A 21,184-nucleotide genomic window follows, 5' to 3' on the forward strand; every position below is an offset into this window, starting at 1 on the left:
TATGGATGTAAGTTTTCAGTTCCTTTGGGTAAATTTCAAGGAGTGTGATTGCTAGATCATATGGAAGGGTGTTTCGTTGTGTAAAAAACCTCCAAACCGTCTTCCACAGTGGATGTACCATGTTGCATTCCCACCAGCAGCGACTGGAATTGTTGTTGCTTTATAGATCCTCACCAGCATTTGGTATTTCCAGTGTTCTGGATTTTGGCTATTCTAACAGGTGTGTTGCAGTATCTCATTGCTTTAATTTGCATTTCTCTGATGACCTATACTGTAGAGCATCATTTCATACACTCATTTGCCAAGTGAATTTCTTTTTCGGTGACGTTATGGTCTTTGGTCCATTTTTTAATCAGGATGTTTTCTTATTCCGTTTTAAGAGTTCTTTGTATATTTTGGATAAATCCTTTTATCAGATGAGTCATTTGCAAATATTTTCTCTTTGTGTCTTGTCCTTCTCGACAATGACTTTTGCAGAGCAGAAGCATTTAATTTTAATGAAGGTCTATTTACCAATTATTTCTTTCACAGATCATCTCTCGTGTTATATCTAAAAAAGTATCACCGCGCCCAAGGTCATCTAGGTTTTTTCTTATGTTACCTTCTAGACGTTTTATAATAATTTTGCCTTTTGCACTTAGATCTATGATCCATTTTGAATTATTTTTTTTGTGGAGGGTATAGGGGCTGTGTCTAGGGTTTTTTTTTTTTTTTTTTTTGCATATATTCATATGTTCCAGCACCATATGATGAAGAGACTGACCTTGCTCCAGTGTACTGCCTCTGCTCCTTTGACAAAGATTAGCTGACTATATTTATAAGACCTAGTTATTTTTTGCCCTTATGTATTTGTACCTAAAATAAATGTCTGCTTTACTGGGTTATCTAGAAACTGCATAGATCTCATTTTGTTTTTTGTTTTTTTTGGGTTCTTTTGCTTTTTGTTTTTGTTTTTTTGGCTTAGCCATGAGAAATCTGTTTTAGATCCCAAATCTGTCTTATTCCCTCAGGAATTTACCAAACGGAATTTCCCATACTTCCTGGCAACACTTCCAGTGGATTTATAATTATAATTAACTGCCTTTGCCAGACAATACAACAAAATAAGGCATGTTCAAAGACATTTGCTACTTCCACTAGATGTTTCTCATATTACTTAGAGCAGATTTTATACTCCTTCCTGAAACATGTTATATCTTTGATATACAGATTCAGGTCTTTATTTCAGGAAGAGGCTATCTGCGCCAGCTAAACTCTCCAAAGGTGAGGGTGGCTCATAGCAAAGCCTAAATCTCAGGGTATGCTTGCTATAATCTGGAGATGTGCGCCTTCACTACTCACTTTCTCCACTTCACCATTGACAGCTTCTCTTAGCCGGGAGACCGGGCAAGTAACATTCAGGCTGAAATGTTCCTCCAGCTACATGTCTGTGATTCTGTGGTAAAGAATCAGCTCTTAAGGGAACCTCCTTATATTCTCAGTTGCCTGTCTGTGCTGTCCTCCCACCCATCCCCAACTGAGAGAATCAATGAAAGGATTCTTAAATGAGCCTTTTGGGATTGTATCCTAATCGCTTTACAGGAATCTCTTTCAGGCCTCAGGTCTTAAATTCCTTTCCATTTTCTTTCTTTTTTCCTTTCTTTCCTTCCTTCCTCTCCCTCCCCCTCTTTCTTTTCCTCCCTCCCTCCCTTTCTCCTTTCCTCTCTCCCTCTCTCCCCTCTCTTCCTTCTTTTCTTTCTTTCTTTCCTTCCTTTCTCTTTTTCTTTTCTTTCTTTCTTTCTTTCTTTCTTTCTTTCTTTCTTTCTTTCTTTCTTTCTTTCTTTCTTTCTTTCTTTCTTTCTTTCTTTCTCCTATATATAGAAGTGCTTATTTCTTTTAATGGTGTTTCTGGTTGATTTAAAGGCAGGGGAGTGGAATAAAACTGCCTTTACTCCCTCATTTTTATTTACAAATCAATTACTGCAATGGACTGAATGTGTGTGTCCACCAAAATTCATATTTTAAAATCTTAACCCCTAATGTGATAGTATTAGGAGCTAATCAGGTCACAAGGTGGAGACCTCATGAATGACATTAGTACTCTTAAAAAGGGACCCCAGAGTGCTCTCTCCTTTTCTGTGCCCATGTGAGGATGCAATGAAAAAGCCAGAGATCTACAACCTGGAATAGAGCTTTTACTAGATAGTGAATCTATCTGTTGGTGCCTTGATCTTGGATTTCTTAGCCTTCAGGACAATGAAAAATAAATTTCTGTTCTTTATAAGTCACCTAGCCAATGCTACTTTGTTATAACAACCGTGACTGAGATAATCTACCTCACTTAGTAGTAACTACATATTCCATACATGGAAGCACCTTGATTTAACTAGTCCTTTTCCTGGTGGAATTTAGATTGTTTTGCTATGACAAATCATGCTACAGTGAGAGTTGTACATCTATTTAGAAGAATATCATACAGAATCACTGACAAAGGTAGTGTCCTTTTTAAATTTTGATACATACTGCAAAAGTATTTTTCAAAAAGGTTGCACCAATTTTTGTCCCCACCAAGAATATGTCTAATTTCCCCAATTCCTTAATGTTAAATATGATTATTAATAAAATATCAAGTCTCAGACTTCTATCCTTAAAAAGACTTGCTAGCAGGGTTGGCCCTTGGTAGGTATATGGAAACTTAACTGGTAAACAGTTCTTTACACTGCTAAAAAATTTTTTCTGTAAATGAGAAAATTGTGATAAATGACAAAGTTGTTCACTATGCTTACTTTGTTCATATAAACAATGTGCTTTATGGAGAACATTTGGCTTTCCTATATGCTAGGCAGAGGGTGCCTACATGATCCAATAAAAATTTGGGACACTGAGTCTCTAATAAACTTCCCTAGCAGATAATGCCTTACACAATTTTGCTGCAACTCTTTGCTGGAGGAATTAGTGTAGGCTGTTAATTTCCATAGGGAGAAGACTCTGGAAGCTCAACATTTCCAATAGAACTTTATAGAGTATTTCCTCCAGACTTCTCCCCATGCCCGTTTTTCTTTATGATTTGTTTATATCCTTTCACTGTGATGAATCTCAGACATAAATTTAACTATATGCTGAATCCTGTGAGTCCTTCTAGTGAATTACCAAAACAAGAGGCTGTCTTAGTGATCCCTGACATACTATGGAACATTTTATTTACTAATCTGAGAGGTGAAAATGGGATTTAATTTTTTTAATTTCTTAATGATGACTGAGGATTAGCATATTTTCTGTGCCCTGATCCTGTCCTTTGCTGATTTTAATTTTTAGAACAGTTACAGGTTCACAGCAAAATTGAGTGCAAAGTACTCTTAAGTACTCTTAAGTGCAAAGTAAGAATAAACCCCCTGCCCTCATACATGGATAGCCTCCCCCATTATCAACGTCACTCACTAGAATGGAGCTTACATTAATACATCATAATCACTCAAAGTCCATAGTTTACACTGCAGTTAACCTTTGGTGTTCTACATTTTATGGGTTTGGGCAAAAGTATAATGGCATATATCTATCATACAGAATAGTTTCATTGCCCTAAAAATCCTTTGTGCTCCCTCTGTTCATCTCTCCCTCTCACCTAACCCTGAAAACACGGCTGCTCTTTTCATGGTCTCCACAGTTTTGCCTTTTCCATAATGTCACATAGTTGGATTCACACGGAATATAGCCTTTTCTTTCATTTGGTAATTATGCATTTAGTTTCTTCCATGTCTCTTCATGGATGCATAGTTCCTTTCTTTTTAACACTGAATAATATTCCATTGTCTGAATGTGTTACAGCTTTTTTGTCCATTCATCTACTCAAGGACATCTTGGTTGCCTTCATGTTTTGGCAACTGTGAATAAAGTTGTTAAACATCTCTCTGTAGATTTCTGTGTGGATATAAGTTTTCCGTTCCTTTGGGTAAATACCAATGAGCACAATTGCTAGATCATATGGTAAAGAGTATGTTTAGTGTTATAAGAAACTGGCAGGCTGTCTTGCAAAATGACTGTAACCATTTTGCATTCCTACCAGCAATGGGCACATTTTCACCAGCACCTGGTGTTGCCAGTGTTCTGGATTTTGGGCATTTTAATAAGTGTGAAGTAGTATTTCTGTGTTGTTTTAATGTGTATTTCCTTGATCTACTATGATATATCTTTTCATATACTTCTTTTCCATTTGTGTATCTTCTTTGGTGAGGTGGGAAGGTCTATGGCCAATTTTTGAATCAGGTTATTTGTTTTCTTATTGTTGAGTTTTAAGAGTTCTTTGTATGTTCTTGATAACAGTCCTTTATCAGCAAAGCCTTCCAAAAATATTTTCTACCAGTCTGTAACTTGTCTTTTCAGTCTCTTAATTTTCGGCTCATTTTCAATTAGGTTTTGACCCTTTTCTTAATGAGTTCTTTAAGTATTAAGAAAATTAGTTCTTTGCCAAGTAAATGTTCAAATATATTTTCTCAGTTTGCTACCTGGGTTTTAACTTCATTAATATTTCCTTGAGCAAAATTTTCTCTTTTTTGAAAATCTAATTGAATATTTCCTTGCATGATCTCTGCATTCTGTGACCTAAAATAACCTCCTTTTACTTTAAAATTTTTACCCTTTCTCTAGCATTATAAAGAAAAAATTTTAAGTACTGAAAATACCTGGGCTTTGTTTTGGTATAATAAGTATCAAAGGCATATAATTATTCTTCTTTTTCTTTTTAATTCTTCTTATTCATTTACATGGTTAAGCACCTGCCCCCCAAACAAAACAAATTAATTTCCCACCAAAGGCAATGTTTTATAGGGTTTTGGAGATCTTCTTTCTAGACCCTTTTCTGTTTGATCTGACTATTCATGCACTTACATAAATTTGTTGTTATTATTTTCATAGAATAAAATACATGTAACTATTTGGGGACATTAGTTTTTTCTCTCTACTTTTATTTTTTAAAAATTTTCTTGGCCTGTCTTGTAATCCTTATTTTTCCCTTATAAGTTTTAAAGTAAAAATGTGGAGACCATTGGTATATTTAGTAAGTGTTCTGGATAGGCACACATCTTTTTTATGTTTCCAAGTCTGGTGTTCTGTGTTGAACTTTTACAGTTAGGTTTAGCCACAGATTTATTTTTGTCTTTTTAATTATTGTAAGTGGAATATTTTAATCTTTTGTTTCCATCATCATGTTTAATAGTTATGTGTATTTAGGAAATATATTGATTGTTTTTATATTATTTTTGTGTCAATCAACCCCCCCCCAAAAAAAAGTTACTTTATTTTTATATTTTCAATGGATTCTCTTGAGTTTTTCGGGGCACATTCATAATCTCTGGAGGGAAAAAATCTTAATTTTTCCATCTGCTTTCCAATTTTTACTTCTTTCTTTTTTCAACTACATTAACTAGTACTTACAGATCAACGTTAACTAAGACTGGAGTTAATGTGCTATCCTTTCTTGTTTTTTACTACAACAGAAATACTTCTAGTGTTTCAGAATTTGAGTATTATGCTGGCTGAGAGTCTGATATCTCTTTTTCTTTATTCTATACCAGTTCTTCCATGAGGATGTTATTTCAACCTCTTCTAGAAGAATTATTACCCATGTGCAATTTCGATCTATGGATTAAATTCAGGAATGTCTTCTATGATATCGTTGTGTTTTTTTTCCTGTTATATTTGGTGTTTGGTTTTTGTTGTTTCCTATTCTAATTCTTCTCGTGGTCCTACCTTCAGGAACACCAGAGTTTCATATAGGGATCTCCCTTGCTGTTTCCATAACCATCATTTTTTAAAATTACAGTTCAGTTATATGGTCTTAAACTGCTCTATCACTGCCTCTTCTTCACAAGATATTTTTCCATTTTTAGTTCTAATGTTAATTCTACTTCTTCTTGTTTTCCAATTCCCCTCCATTTGAGTTCTGCCAAATCATTCATTCAATTTATGAGTTAAGCTTATTCAATATTCTTAACTCTTCTTTCTGTTTTTGGTTTGGAAAAATCATATTTCCTTTACTATTTTTAGTTTCTTGGAGAAAAGTTTGCCCTTACTTTCGTATCAACTCTAGGCTTGGGGCAGTACTATACTTAAGCTTGGCTGAAACTCACTAACTAGTTCATAGGGAAGCTCCTTGTGTCCTGGTATGTGTATAGTGATTTATTTATTTTTTTCAATATATGAAGTTTATTGTCAAATTGGTTTCCATACAACACCCAGTGCTCATCCCAAAAGGTGCCCTCCTCAATACCCATCACCCACCCTACCCTCCCTCCCACCCCCCATCAACCCTCAGTTTGTTCTCAGTTTTTAACAGTCTCTTATGCTTTGGCTCTCTCCCACTCTAACCTCTTTTTTTTTTCCTTCCCCTTCCCCATGGGTTTCTGTTAAGTTTCTCAGGATCCACATAAGAGTGAAACCATATGGTACCTGTCTTTCTCTGTATGCCTTATTTCACTTAGCATCACACTCTCCAGTTCCATCCACGTTGCTACAAAAGGCCATATTTCATTCTTTCTCATTGCCACGTAGTATTCCATTGTGTATATAAACCACAATTTCTTTATCCATTCATCAGTTGATGGACATTTAGGCTCTTTTCATAATTTGGCTATTGTTGAGAGTGCTGCTATAAACATTGGGGTACAAGTGCCCCTATGCATCAGTACTCCTGTATCCCTTGGGTAAATTCCTAGCAGTGCTATTGCTGGGTCATAGGGTAGGTCTATTTTTAATTTTCTGAGGAACCTCCACACTGCTTTCCAGAGCGGCTGCACCACTTTGCATTCCCACCAACAGTGCAAGAGGGTTCCCGTTTCTCCACATCCTCTCCAGCATCTATAGTCTCCTGATTTGTTCATTTTGGCCACTCTGACTGGCGTGAGGTGATATCTGAGTGTGGTTTTGATTTGTATTTCCCTGATGAGGAGCGACGCTGAGCATCTTTTCATGTGCCTGTTGGCCATCCGGATGTCTTCTTTAGAGAAGTGTCTATTCATGTTTTCTGCCCGTTTCTTCACTGGGTTATTTGTTTTTCGGGTGTGGAGTTTGGTGAGCTCTTTATAGATTTTGGATACTAGCCCTTTGTCCGATATGTCATTTGCAAATATCTTTTCCCATTCCGTTGATTGCCTTTTAGTTTTGTTGGTTGTTTCCTTTGCTGTACAGAAGCTTTTTATCTTCATAAGGTCCCAGTAGTTCATTTTTGCTTTTAATTCCCTTGCCTTTGGGGATGTGTCAAGTAAGAAACTGCTACGGCTGAGGTCAGAGAGGTCTTTTCCTGCTTTCTCCTCTAGGGTTTTGATGGTTTCCTGTCTCACATTCAGGTCCTTTATCCATTTTGAGTTTATTTTTGTGAATGGTGTGAGAAAGTGGTCTAGTTTCAACCTTCTGCATGTTGCTGTCCAGTTCTCCCAGCACCGTTTGTTAAAGACACTCTTTTTTCCATTGGATGTTCTTTCCTGCTTTGTCAAAGATGAGTTGGCCATACGTTTGTGGGTCTAGTTCTGGGGTTTCTATTCTATTCCATTGGTCTATGTGTCTGTTTTTGTGCCAATACCATGCTGTCTTGATGATGACAGCTTTGTAGTAGAGGCTAAAGTCTGGGATTGTGATGCCTCCTGCTTTGGTCTTCTTCTTCAAAATTACTTTGGCTGTTCGGGGCCTTTTGTGGTTCCATATGAATTTTAGGATTGCTTGTTCTAGTTTCGAGAAGAATGCTGGTGCAATTTTGATTGGGATTGCATTGAATGTGTAGATAGCTTTGGGTAGTATTGACATTTTGACAATATTTATTCTTCCAATCCATGAGCAGGGAATGTCTTTCCATTTCTTTATATCTTCTTCAATTACCTTTATAAGCTTTCTATAGTTTTCAGCATACAGATCTTTTACATCTTTGGTTAGAATTATTCCTAGGTATTTTATGCTTCTTGGTGTAATTGTGAATGGGATCAGTTTCTTTATTTGTCTTTCTGTTGCTTCATTGCTAGTGTATAAGAATGCAACTGATTTCTGCACATTGATTTTGTATCCTGCAACTTTGCAGAATTCATGTATCAGTTCTAGCAGACTTTTGGTGGAGTCTATCGGATTTTCCATGTATAATATCATGTCATCTGCAAAAAGCGAAAGCTTGACTTCATCTTTGCCAATTTTGATGCCTTTGATTTCCTTTTGTTGTCTGATTGCTGATGCCAAAACTTCCAACACTATGTTAAACAACAGCAGTAAGAGTGGGCATCCCTGTCGTGTTCCTAATCTCAGGGAAAAAGCTCTCAGTTTTTCCCCATTGAGGATGATGTGAGCTGTGGGCTTTTCATAAATGGCTTTTATGATCTTTAAGTATGTTCTTCTATCCCGACTTTCTCAAGGGTTTTTACTAAGAAAGGGTGCTGAATTTTGTCAAAGGCCTTTTCTGCATCGATTGACAGGATCATACGGTTCTTATCTTTTCTTTTATTAATGTGATGTGTCATGTTGATTGATTTGCGAATGTTGAACCAGCCCTGCATCCCAGGAATGAATCCCACTTGATCATGGTGAATAATTCTTTTTATATGCTGTTGAATTCGATTTGCTAGTATCTTAGTGAGAATTTTTGCATCAATATTCATCAGGGATATTGGCCTGTAGTTCCCTTTTTTTACTGGGTCTCTGTCTGGTTTAGGAATCAAAGTAATACTGGCTTCATAGAAAGAGTCTGGAAGTTTTCCTTCCCTTTTTATTTCTTGGAATAGATTGAGAAGGATAGGTGTTATCTCTGCTTTAAACGTCTGGTAGAACTCCCCTGGGAAGCCATCTGGTCCTGGACTCTTATTTGTTGGGAGATTTTTGATAACCGATTCAATGTCTTCGCTGGTTATGGGTCTGTTCAAGCTTTCTATTTCCTCCTGATTGAGCTTTGGAAGCATGTGGGTGTTTAGGAATTTGTCCATTTCTTCCAGGTTGCCCAATTTGTTGGCATATAATTTTTCATAGTATTCCCTGATAATTGCTTGTATCTCTGAGGGATTGGTTGTAATCATTCCATTTTCATTCATGATTTTATCTATTTGGGTCATCTCCCTTTTCTTTTTGAGAAGCCTGGCTAGAGGTTTGTCAATTTTGTTTATTTTTTCAAAAAACCAACTCTTGGTTTCGTTGATCTGCTCTACAGTTTTTTTAGATTCTATATTGTTTATTTCTGCTCTGATCTTTATGATTTCTCTTCTTCTGCTGGGTTTAGGCTGCCTTTGCTGTTCTGCTTCTATTTCCTTTAGGTGTGCTGTTAGATTTTGTATTTGGGATTTTTCTTGTTTCTTGAGATAGGCCTGGATTGCAATGTATTTTCCTCTCAGGACTGCCTTCGCTGCGTCCCAAAGCGTTTGGATTATTGTACTTTCATTTTCGTTTGTTTCCATATATTTTTTCATTTCTTCTCTAATTGCCTGGTTGACCCACTCATTCATTAATAGGGTGTTCTTTAACCTCCATGCTTTTGGAGGTTTTCCAGACTTTTTCCTGTGGTCGATTTCAAGCTTCATAGCATTGTGGTCTGAAAGTATGCATGGTATAATTTCAATTCTTGTATACTTATGAAGGGCTGTTTTGTGACCCAGTATGTGATCTATCTTGGAGAATGTTCCATGTGCACTCGAGAAGAAAGTATATTCTGTTGCTTTGGGATGCAGAGTTCTAAATATATCTGTCAAGTCCATCTGATCCAATGTATCATTCAGGGCCCTTGTTTCTTTATTGACTGTGTGTCTAGATGATCTATCCATTTCTGTAAGTGGAGTGTTAAAGTCCCCTGCAATTACCACATTCTTATCAATAAGGTTGCTTATGTTTGTGAGTAATTGTTTTATATATTTGAGGGCTCCGGTATTCGGCGCATAGACATTTATAATTGTTAGCTCTTCCTGATGGATAGACCCTGTAAATATTATATAATGCCCTTCTTCATCTCTTGTTACAGCCTTTAATTTAAAGTCTAGTTTGTCTGATATAAGTATGGCTACTCCAGCTTTTTTTTGGCTTCCAGGAGCATGATAAATAGTTCTCCATCCCCTCACTCTCAATCTGAAGGTGTCCTCCGATCTAAAATGAGTCTCTTGTAGACAGCAAATAGATGGGTCTTGTTTTTTGATCCATTCTGATACCCTATGTCTTTTGGTTGGCGCATTTAATCCATTTACATTCAGTGTTATTATAGAAAGATACGGGTTTAGAGTCATTGTGATGTCTGTATGTTTTATGCTTGTAGTGATGTCTCTGGTACTCTGTCTCACAGGATCCCCCTTAGGATCTCTTGTAGGGCTGGTTTAGTGGTGACAAATTCCTTCAGTTTTTGTTTGTTTGGGAAGACCTTTATCTCTCCTTCTATTCTAAATGACAGACTTGCTGGATAAAGGATTCTCGGCTGCATATTTTTTCTGTTTAGCACACTGAAGATCTCGTGCCAATCCTTTCTGGCCTGCCAAGTTTCAAAAGAGAGATTGGTCACGAGTCTTATAGGTCTCCCTTTATATGTGAGGGCACGTTTATCCCTTGCTGCTTTCAGAATGTTCTCTTTATCCTTGTATTTTGCCAGTTTCACTATGATATGTCGTGCAGAAGATCGATTCAAGTTACGTCTGAAGGGAGTTCTCTGTGCCTCTTGGATTTCAATGCCTTTTTCCTTCCCCGGTTCAGGGAAGTTCTCAACTATTATTTCTTCAAGTATCCCTTCAGCACCTTTCCCTCTCTCTTCCTCCTCTGGGATACCAATTATGCGTATGTTATTTCTTTTTAGTGTATCACTTAGTTCTCTAATTTTCCCCTCATACTCCTGGATTTTTTTATCTCTCTTTCTCTCAGCTTCCTCTTTTTCCATAACTTTATCTTCTAGTTCACCTATTCTCTCCTCTGCCTCTTCAATCCGAGCTGTCGTCGTTTCCATTTTGTTTTGCATTTCGTTTAAAGCGTTTTTCAGCTCCTCGTGACTGTTCCTGAGTCCCTTGATCTCTGTAGTGAGAGATTCTCTGTTGTCCTCTATACTGTTTTCAAGCCCAGCGATTAATTTTATGACTATTATTCTAAATTAACTTTCTGTTATATTATTTAAATCCTTTTTGATCAGTTCATTAGCTGTTGTTATTTCCTGGAGATTCTTCTGAGGGGAATTCTTCCGTTTGCTCATTTTGGATAGTCCCTGGAGTAGTGGGGACCTGCAGGGCACTTCCCCTGTGCTGTGGTGTATAACTGGAGTTGGTGGGCCAGGCTGCAGTCAGACCTGATGTCTGCCCCCAGCCCATCGCTGGGGCCACAGTCAGACTGGTGTGTGCCTTCTCTTCCCCTCTCCTAGGGGCGGGATTCCCTGTGGGGTGGCGTGGCCCATCTGGGCTACTTGCACACTGCCAGGCTTGTGGTGCTGGGGATCTGGCTATTAGCTGGGGTGGGTAGGCAAGGTGCACGGGGGCAGGAGGGGCAGGCTTAGCTCGCTTCTCCTTAGGTGATCCACTTCAGGAGGGGCCCTGTGGCAGTGGGAGGGAGTCAGATCAGCTGCGGGAGGTTTGGCTCCGCAGAAGCACAGAGTTGGGTGTTTGCGCAGAGGAGCGAGCAAGTTCCCTGGCAGGAACTGGTTCCCTTTAGGATTTTGGCTGGGGGATGGGCGGGGGAGATGGCGCTGGCGAGCGCCTTTGTTCCCCGCCAAGCTGAGCTCTGCCGTCCGGGGGCTCAGCAGCTCTCCCTCCCTTTGTCCTCCAGCCTTCCCGCTTTCTGAGCAGAGCTGTTAACTTATGACCTCCCAGACGCTAAGTCGCGCTTGCTGTCGGAACACACTCCGTCTGGCCCCTCGGCTTTTGCCAGCCAGTCTCGGGGGCTCTGCTTGGCCGGCAGGCCGCCCCTCCGCCCCGGCTCCCTCCCGCCAGTCCGTGGAGCGCACACCGCCTCGCTGCCCTTCCTACCCTCTTCCGTGGGCCTCTCGTCTGCGCTTGGCTCCGGAGTCTCCGTTCTGCTAATCCTCTGGCAGTTTTCTGGGTTATTTAGGCAGGTGTAGGTGGAATCTAAGTGATCAGCAGGACGTGCGGTGAGCCCAGCGTCCTCCTATGCCGCCATCTTCCAAACTCCGACTCTGTGTGTAGTGATTTAGAATTCTTGTCCACTGGCCACCAACCTTTAGTCCATCAGTCCATCAAACTGGTAGTCCTTTCTTGGCAGTAATGGCATAGTGAGCTTCTTATTCAGTCTTGCCTATTATGCCATTCTGTTTTCAAACAAACTCAAAGATGTTCCAGCAGCCCTTTCTCTTAACTCAGACCATGCCCTACTGATGAGGTGTCATTAGCTTAACCCTCACAAAGTTCAGGCTACTCAGAAATTTTGAGTGTTCACAGAAGGTGCAAAGATAGAATACCCTTCTAAGTGTCTTCCTTCAGTTAGTTAATTTTATCACATTCTCTAAATCTCTAAATCATTTGTGACTTGAGACTGTGACTGTTTCCTATTGTCACAAAAGAATAGACTTTCATTTGTATTTTTCATTCTTATTGATATCAGTCTGTTTGAAAGCAAAAAGTAGGGCAGATCTATCATCTTCAACTTGCAAGGTCTAGCAGTAATTCTAATACAATTAAGCAGAATTGTTGGCATTGACCATTTACTCTTTATTTCATTAGCTTCACTGATGTGGTGGAAAGTTTGAGCAAAACATAGGTCAAAATACCTGATTTTTGTCCCTTCTTCCCTGAGACTTTAACTTTCTTAATCATATATATTTATTCATATATATTCTTATATATAATTCTTAAATGCAAGAGACATTAATAACCAGTTTAATGTAAAGCTTAATCTATGGCCTAATAAGTTATAACATATAGGTAATTGCCATTTTGTTGTTAGATAGGCTATTTCTAATAGAATCTAAGCATCTGACAAATGATCTACAGATTTTTAAATGTGTTTGCTTATTTCAAACAACTAAATGGGAATATTAGGCTCTATGCAATGGTAGGTACTTTCCTAATTATAGTTTTAATTGACTGGTCAACATTAAATTAAATGTCTATAGCACGTTAACTCAATGACGGCAGGAGACACCTCAAGTTGCCTTGGAGGCTCATTTAATTACTTAGTGGGGGCCAAGTAACTAACGTAACTATAATACTTCAGGAAAAGAGATCAGGAAATCACTAGGATAAGAATAGTCAGAAAAGAATAAAACAGGGATTGAACTGAAACCATGATATAGAATCAGAAGTGAACACATATACAGACACATAAGTGTAAGGAGTTGTAGGAACCTGGAGGATCAAGGCAAGATATCAAGCAACCATTAACGAGACCAAGACAGACCAAGACAGGACCAATACCACGAGGTGAAGAAAAGAAAGATTACTGGTGTGGCTGAGAAAAAATACAACTGTCTAAGTACAAACAGGGGAAGCACTGGACATATCCTAAAAATGGTGACCAAAGGAACGCTATAGACAAACTACTGTCTAGATAAGTCAAGTGTTCATTTGTTTACTCATTTATTTAAACTATATCCTGCACTAAAAAGGCTTTAAAACCAGCTTTCAAAATCCACAGATAGCAAAATCACTAGGTAGCAATGAAGGAAGGAAAATAATGGGGGTGAGAAAAAGACGAAGCCAGCGGGTTACGGTAGTAAGCAACGTGCCTGCCGCACAGTCCTATTCATGTTCCCAGGAGCCAAAGCAAACAGGCACATGTGATCTGGTATAAGATTTCCAGGGCGACGAGGAAAGCCATTGAGCTGCTCGCCAGCAGCACATGGGTTGAGACTTCTGTGAAATTTATCTTATGTGTTTTTAATCAAGAGAACAGACTGTGTGATGGAGAAGATGACACTTTCAATGTCATTTCTACAATAAATATGATATAAAATTCTGAGTGATGCTACCATAATTTCACTCCGTTTAGTCCAAGTCATAACTGCATAAATAGTTCAGAAAAAGCAATTATGCAAATGATCCAGATAAGACACTCCCAGATGGTCTGGCTTATCCAAGAGCAAAATTTAGAATATCCAGAGAACATCATATCCTTTAGATAATCCTCAATGAATAATCCTCAATGAATATTTTCACAACAAGTAAATCACACATGAGAAAGTCCTTCATAATACAGTCATTATTTACCCAGAGATAATTTGACAAATAATTTTTGTCTAGAACATGCAGCCAATTAATTACATGTTTTCTAAACTACTCATGATTAAATACCATCTACTTAATTTTTTCTGGGCCTTCCTTTTTTTTTCCCCTCTGGGGAGATTTATTCCATTTTATAAAATGTGAAAGAAAATTATTCTTAGGTATAGCTCCCTGGGTTGCTATTTAGATTTTGTTTATAGGGTAATTCTAAAAAAGCTATGAACTTGGAGAGATTACAAGTATGCTTTTCTCTCACTAAAGTAAGTATCTGAATTCAAAATCCCAAAACTCCAGCTACTGGGTAAGTTTCTTGTTCCCCCATTGGAGGTGGAAACAGTTCTACTGACTTAGAGAAGAAGTGTCATCTCACGGAGACTAACTGATGCTATGGCTTTTGGACAGCAAAGTTTCAATTCACTCTAGCAGTACAGGGCCTAAACATGACTAAAACAGAAATAATGTCAGGAAACCCACAAAAGCTCAAATGCCTTAAGTAGAAAATCTTATGCTTGAGCGTAGCTCATTCTAGGTTGTATACATATGAATCTCAGGACTTAGTACAGCAGAGTCTTAAGTACTTTCTAGCCCATGGCTTGGACAGTGAGACACACACAGTTAACGGTTATAAAATGTTACCTCAAATCGGCAGCCTTCCCCGTCTTGTTAGTACACGTAACCTCTCTGGTCTGATATCCAATCTGGATGTCCCAATATTTGTTCTCTTGTCGGTTCTGTCTGTTTCTGTTTCTTTTCTTCTTAATAAGTTCACGGGCTTCTGGATCCTTCACTCCTTTTCCTCGGTCCTTTTCCCGTTCTTTATTCTTCCCGCGTCTCCTTGCCTGTCTTACTTGTCTGGAGTGAGGCATTGAGCACGAGCTCCAGGGCCCCACGTGCAAGCTGTACATGGTCTCTTCATCCTCACACGGGCTGGACTGGCACACCTGAAACTCTGTCAAGTTCGGGCAGCCGGAGCCTCCAAACTGGGGTGGCGCTACCACATGCCGTGTCCGGTGCTGGAGCCCACTGCCACACGTCTTGGAGCATTCTGACCAGGCAGAAAACTCAGACACAATGCAATCTTGCTGGCAGGGGATGAGACAGGCCTGTTCCAGGAGAGGTTTGGGCTCAAAGTACTCGCAAATGATATCCTCTGCCGGAATGTCTTTCTCTTTCTGGATGCATGTTATCTCTCTCACCTGAATGCCTTCCTCCCCTTTAACGCACTCAAGGGGTTTCTCCAGGCTTTTGGAAATCACAGGCTGACAGTGATTCCAGGGTCCCAGCCTCCAGTCATACAACTCCTTGTGCCAGTCACACACTTTGAAACAGTTTTGCTGATTACTGGGTCTCTCGGCCTGTTTACAGTTTGTGTGTAACGTTGTCCAACCTTCCACATGAGCACACCACACAGCCCGGGTTTGAATGCCTCCTGGGCCACATTCATCTCCCATGCATCGGCCCCACGGACCTGAAAATGACACAAGAGTTAACAGTGCCACTGGAAGAAAACTGTAAATTATTTCACTTTCCGGAAAGACGTGTCAAGATCTAGTACGTTAAGTCTCCCTGAAGTGTTATAAAGTAGGTCTCTGCACATGACTGCTGGAAAGTAATGATCTGCACTCAGTAGTGTTGCAAAGGGAGAAGTATGTCACAGAGTCTATATACGGTAACTTCTGGGACACGTTCATTTCGGGGCCTTTTGGGATTATTAGGATTGCTTTTCTTCATTTCCTTAATTTTAGGTGGAGGACCCTTGCTCGTAAAGGACATCAGGAATTAGTCACAGTGCAAACATTACTCCTCGCCTTGTAACTATCAAATCCACGTCAGTAACAGGCAAGGAAGGTGGCCCCTTGTGAACAACTTCAGCTCCTACAGGCTTCTCTTTTCCAGAGCAGTTAAGGATTTTGTAGAACGTGTTCTCCTCTTTCTCATTTTCTAATTCTGCGCATACTGTGACTATAAGAGTCTAGTGGGTATATATGTGTGTACTGGCAGAAGTGTTAACTTTCTGGTAACCAAAGCTGGGAAGTGACAAATTTTCATTTAAGCACATACTGCCTTTAAATTTACTCCCCTCCAAATTAATTTTTTCTCATCTCCCCAGTGAAGGATAAAGACGGGCAAGAGAATTAAAATTTAACTAAAGAACTCTTATGACTTTCTGTATGTTAAAGGGTTTTTGGGAGTTTTAATCAATTCATTTGTTTCCTAAATAGAAACTATTGGGGATTATATAGCTGTTTTATGGAACACTTAAGTCAGTGGCTTTAGAATGAAGTATGAGCTTTTTAGCTTAGAATCCTTCTTAGCATAAACCGAAACCTTCTTATTTGCACATTTTTTTTAATTACAAAAGGAATTCCAGTGTTTTGAGAGATGTCTCAATTTGTGAAATTGAGAATTATTTTGGAATTTTAAACAAAATGATCATATATAATTTCATGATTTTCAAAATATGGTCCATGGAATTTGAGGGACTATTTGGCATAGCCTAGAGTCATCTTCAACAGGTGGTATCAGAAGGTGAGGACCAGCATAAAGGATTGGGCTCTAGAGTCCCCAGCCAAATTCCACTGCCCTTCTGATCACTGTTGTTATAAGAAAAGCTCCGTTATTATTATTTATTTATACATATGCTGATATTATGCATAAGATTTTGTCAGATATGAGACTTCTGCTGGAAAGTGAAAACCATGAAACGAAGCCAACAGATTCACTCCAATGATGAGAAAAACAGGTGACAAGAAGGGGAAGTGATTTTCCAAGTTCACATCTTGAATGAATAAAAAAAAAATTATGCTGGATTTCAGATTCTTGTCCTGACTTATAGTCTAGCCTAGATCTGATTTATGATCAGATTTATGATTTAGCCTAGATCTCAGAGCTTGAGACTTAGATATTCCTATGCAAAATGATTAATCTAGAAAGAATGCAATAAGAAGAATGTGTTCATTATGTGTAAACATTTAATTTTGTTTAACTAGGAACATGTTTACAATTTGATGATGCCAACTTCATTACAAACGGAATAACGGAGTTGTAAACAGGACAGTATTTTCAGTCAATATCCTTTCTAATCATTATTGCATGAAACTATGAATTGGATATTTGGCATACCCATTTCACTACTTTATGAAGTTCACATGTAGAGTTATAAGGGACTTAAAATACATTTAGGGAAATAGTCTTAGCAGAGTGATGTCAAAACTTTATGAGCTAAGAAAGTCAGTGAGTTTGCTACAACTGTCATCATGCAATATCTGATGATATCTTAATTTTATTTTTAATTTGTCAAAGGGAACTATACGTTCATGTGTCTTGATGCTCTGAGAAATTTTCTAAATATACTGTTTGGGAATCTAAACCTAGATGCTTTTCAAAGGAACACAGGGATATGTATAAAATTTTAGATTTAATCCCATACATCTTTGGTATTTTTTCCTCTTTCCTACTGTGCTTAAACAAAACAATAATCTCTATTTCCCACTCTAAACAAAGAATATAAAGGTATATTTATGCTGGACCATCAAGTTAGGAGCAAACCATATATACACATATCAATTTCAAAGTGTAAGTGTCTTGAAATAACCCAGAGTCTAAACCCCAGAGGCAATTAAGCAAAATTCCTTGATATTTTATTGTTTTCCAATCTCTGATGTTCATTATGAGATTGGACTAATGAATCAGATTAGGACTATTAAGAAGCTAGTCTCTCTTTAAAGTTTAAATTTATATTCCACTTAGGTATACAGTGTAATATTAGTTTCAGGTATGCAATTTAGTGATTCAATACTTACAACACTCAACCATCATCACAAGTGGCACTCCTTAATCCTAATCACCTATGTAATCCATCACCACACCCTCCCCCCAACATTCCTTCTGGTAACTATTAGTTTGTTCTCTATAGTTAAGAGTGTGTTTCTTGGTTTGCCTTTATCTCTCTTTTCCCTGTGCTTGTTTGTTTCTTAAATTTCACATATGAATTAAATCACATAGTATTTCTCTTTTTCCTACTGAGTTGCTTCACTTAGTATAATACTCTTTAGCTCCATCCATGTCATTGCAAATAGCAAGATTTTATTCTTTTATATGGCTAATATTCTATTACGTGTGTGTGTGTCACATCTTCCTTATTCACTCATCTTCCTCATTCATCCATTCATTCATCATTCATTCATTCATTCATTCATGAGACATTTGGGCTCTTTCCATAATTTGACTATTATAGATAATGCTGCTATAAACATAGGGAAGTATGTATCCCTCTGAATTAGTATTTTTGGATTCTTTGGGTAAATACTTAGTAGTACAACTGCTGGATCATAGAGTAGTTCTATTTTTAACTTCCTGAGAAACTTTCATACTCTTTTCCAAAGTAGTTGCACAGTTTGCATTCCCAACAGCAGTGTAAGAGGTTTCTCCCTTTCCCCACATCCTTGAAGTATGGTTAGAGAGAACATACCTCAACATAATAAAGACCATATATTAAATACCCAGAGTTAATGTCATCCTCAATGTGGAAAAACTGAGAGGTATTGCTCTATGGTCAGGAAAAAGACAGTGATGCCCAATCTTACCACTGTTATTTAACATAGTACTAGAAGTCTTAACCACAGCAATCAGACATCAAAAAGAAGCAAAAGGGGAGCACCTGGGTGGCTCAGTTGGTTAAGCGCCTGACTTTGGCTCAGGTCATGATCTCACAGCTTGTGAGTTCGAGCCCCGTGTCGGACTCTGTGCTGACAGCTCAGAGCCTGGAGTCTGCTTCAGATTCTATGTCTCCCTCTTCCCTGTGCCCCTCCCCTGCTTGCACTCTGTCTCTCTCTCTCTCTCTCACTCAAAAATAAATAAACTTAAAAAAATTTTTTTAATTAAAAAAAATAAAAGGCATCCAAATCAGCAAGGACAAAGTGAAATTTTCCCTATTTGCAAATGACATGATACTCTATATAAAAAATGCAAAAGACTCCACCAAAAAACTGCTAGAAGTGATACACAAATTCAACAGTTGTAGGATACAAAATCAACATACAAAAATCTATTGCATTTCTATATACCAATAATGAAGCAGCAGAAAGAGAAATTAAGGAATCAATCCCGTTTACAATTGCACCAAAAACAGTAAGATACCCAGGAATCAACCTAACCCAAGAGGTGAAAGACCTGTGCTCTGAAAAATATAAAACATTGATGAAAGAAACTGAAGATGATACAAATAATGGAAAGACATTTGATGCTCATGGATTGGGAGAACAAACTGTTAAAATGTCTCTACTACCCAAAGGAATCTACACATTTAATGCAAGCCCTGTCAAAATACCACCAGCATTTTTCACACAGCTAGAACCATCCTCAAGTTTATATGCAATTACAAAAGGATACCAAATAGCCAGAGCAATCTAGAAAAAGCAAAGCAAAGCTAGAGGTGTCAAAATTCCAGGCTTCAAGCTGTATTACAAAGCTGTAGCAATCAAAACAGTATGGTACCAGCACACACACACACACACACACACACACACACACACACACACACACACAAACATAGATCAATGAAACAAAAAAAGAAAATACAGTTATGAAACCCCATCTATATGGTCAGTTGATCTTAAACAAAGCAGGAAAGAATATCCAATGGGAAAAAGACTATCTTCAACAAACAGCATCAGGAAAACTGGACAGCAACATCGAAAGAATGAAACTGGACCACATTCTTATACCATACACAAAAATAAATTCAAAATGGATGAAAGACCTGAATGTGAGACCTGAAACCATACAAATACTAGAGGAGAACACAGGCAGTTACTTCTTTGTCATTGGCCATAGCAACTTCTTTCTAGATGTGCCTTCTGAGGCAAAGGAAACAAAAGCAAAAATAAACTATTGGGTCTACATCAAGACAAAAAGCTTATGCAGAGTGAAGGAAACAATCAACAAAACTAACATACAACCTATGGAATGGGAGAAGATATTTGCAAATGGCATATCTAATAAACAGTATCCAAAATCTATAAAAAACTTATCAAACTCAACACCCCCAAAAATAATCCAACGAAAAACTGGCAGAAGACATGAATGGACATTTTCCCAAAGAAGACATCCAGATGGCCAATAGACATGAGAAGATGCTCAACATCACTGATCATCAGGGAAATACAAATCACAACTACAGTGCAGTATCACCTCATATTTGTCAGAATAGCTAAAGTCAACAATACAAGAAGTGAGGCCTTTATCCTCAAAGTACAAACAACAACAAAAAATTCATAACAAAGTTATAAATTTGGAACTTATTTGGACTTTTAATATAGGTTTAGGTACCATTAATGGGTGCATTTTAATTGATAAAAACTAATATTTTATTACAGAAATCTTAGTATACAAGTGTGAAATTATTTCAAGTCTGCTAGTTATTGCTGAGTAAGGAAATACACCTACCAAAACCAAAACCTCCAAAATTATGAAGCAGAACTATGTAACAGTAGATAATTATTAAGTTTTAAAAATACCCTAGAAAAGAAATGACAAAGATATTAAACTTACAAGCCAAGTTATAGCTACAACTCCAGGCTTACATCTAAATTTATTAAAAATAAAAGTGTATGATGGTTATTTTGAAAATGACTCATGGTTTATTAATACTGTATTAGATAGAGTTCCCTTTAGACATATTCTCAGAATATGTGTTTCTCACATTATGTTTAACACAATTTCAATCAATTGATTGAATAACTGTTTGCCTATTGCATTAGACTGACTCTATGATCCCTACAGTAGAGAATTTGCTGGTCTTCTGCAACATTTGGTTTGATTATGTTTTAATTTTCAGGTCTGGCTTTTGTATGAATTTCAACTGTTTTGCTCAGAAAAAAGAGAATTAAGTTTTCAGACCATAATATTCAAAGCATTTACATGACTGATGTCAATGCCAGGAGAAGGAAAGAAATCGAGTTCAAGAAAATTTCTATACTATTTCATATACAGTAAAAATGAGCAAGCAATTCTAAAGTTTAGATAACTACTAAAGGCATACATTCTAAATA

At 37.9% G+C, this 21,184-nt stretch overlaps 1 protein-coding gene across 3 annotated transcripts in view; it reads right to left on the reverse strand.

The window, feature by feature from the left end:
- The window catches only part of THSD7A (thrombospondin type 1 domain containing 7A), a 437,500-nt gene that overhangs the window by 248,314 nt on the left and 168,002 nt on the right, over nucleotides 1-21,184 (reverse strand). For all 3 annotated transcript variants that reach the window (XM_053897780.1, XM_053897781.1, XM_053897779.1), the window contains exon 2: nucleotides 14,769-15,600. In XM_053897780.1, the coding sequence (XP_053753755.1) occupies nucleotides 14,769-15,600 (832 nt within the window). The remainder of the gene's footprint in view (nucleotides 1-14,768; nucleotides 15,601-21,184) is intronic.

This window comes from Panthera pardus, unplaced genomic scaffold, assembly GCF_024362965.1.
Source record: "Panthera pardus isolate Hobbes unplaced genomic scaffold, ASM2436296v1 HiC_scaffold_8, whole genome shotgun sequence".
NCBI lineage: Eukaryota > Metazoa > Chordata > Mammalia > Carnivora > Felidae > Panthera > Panthera pardus.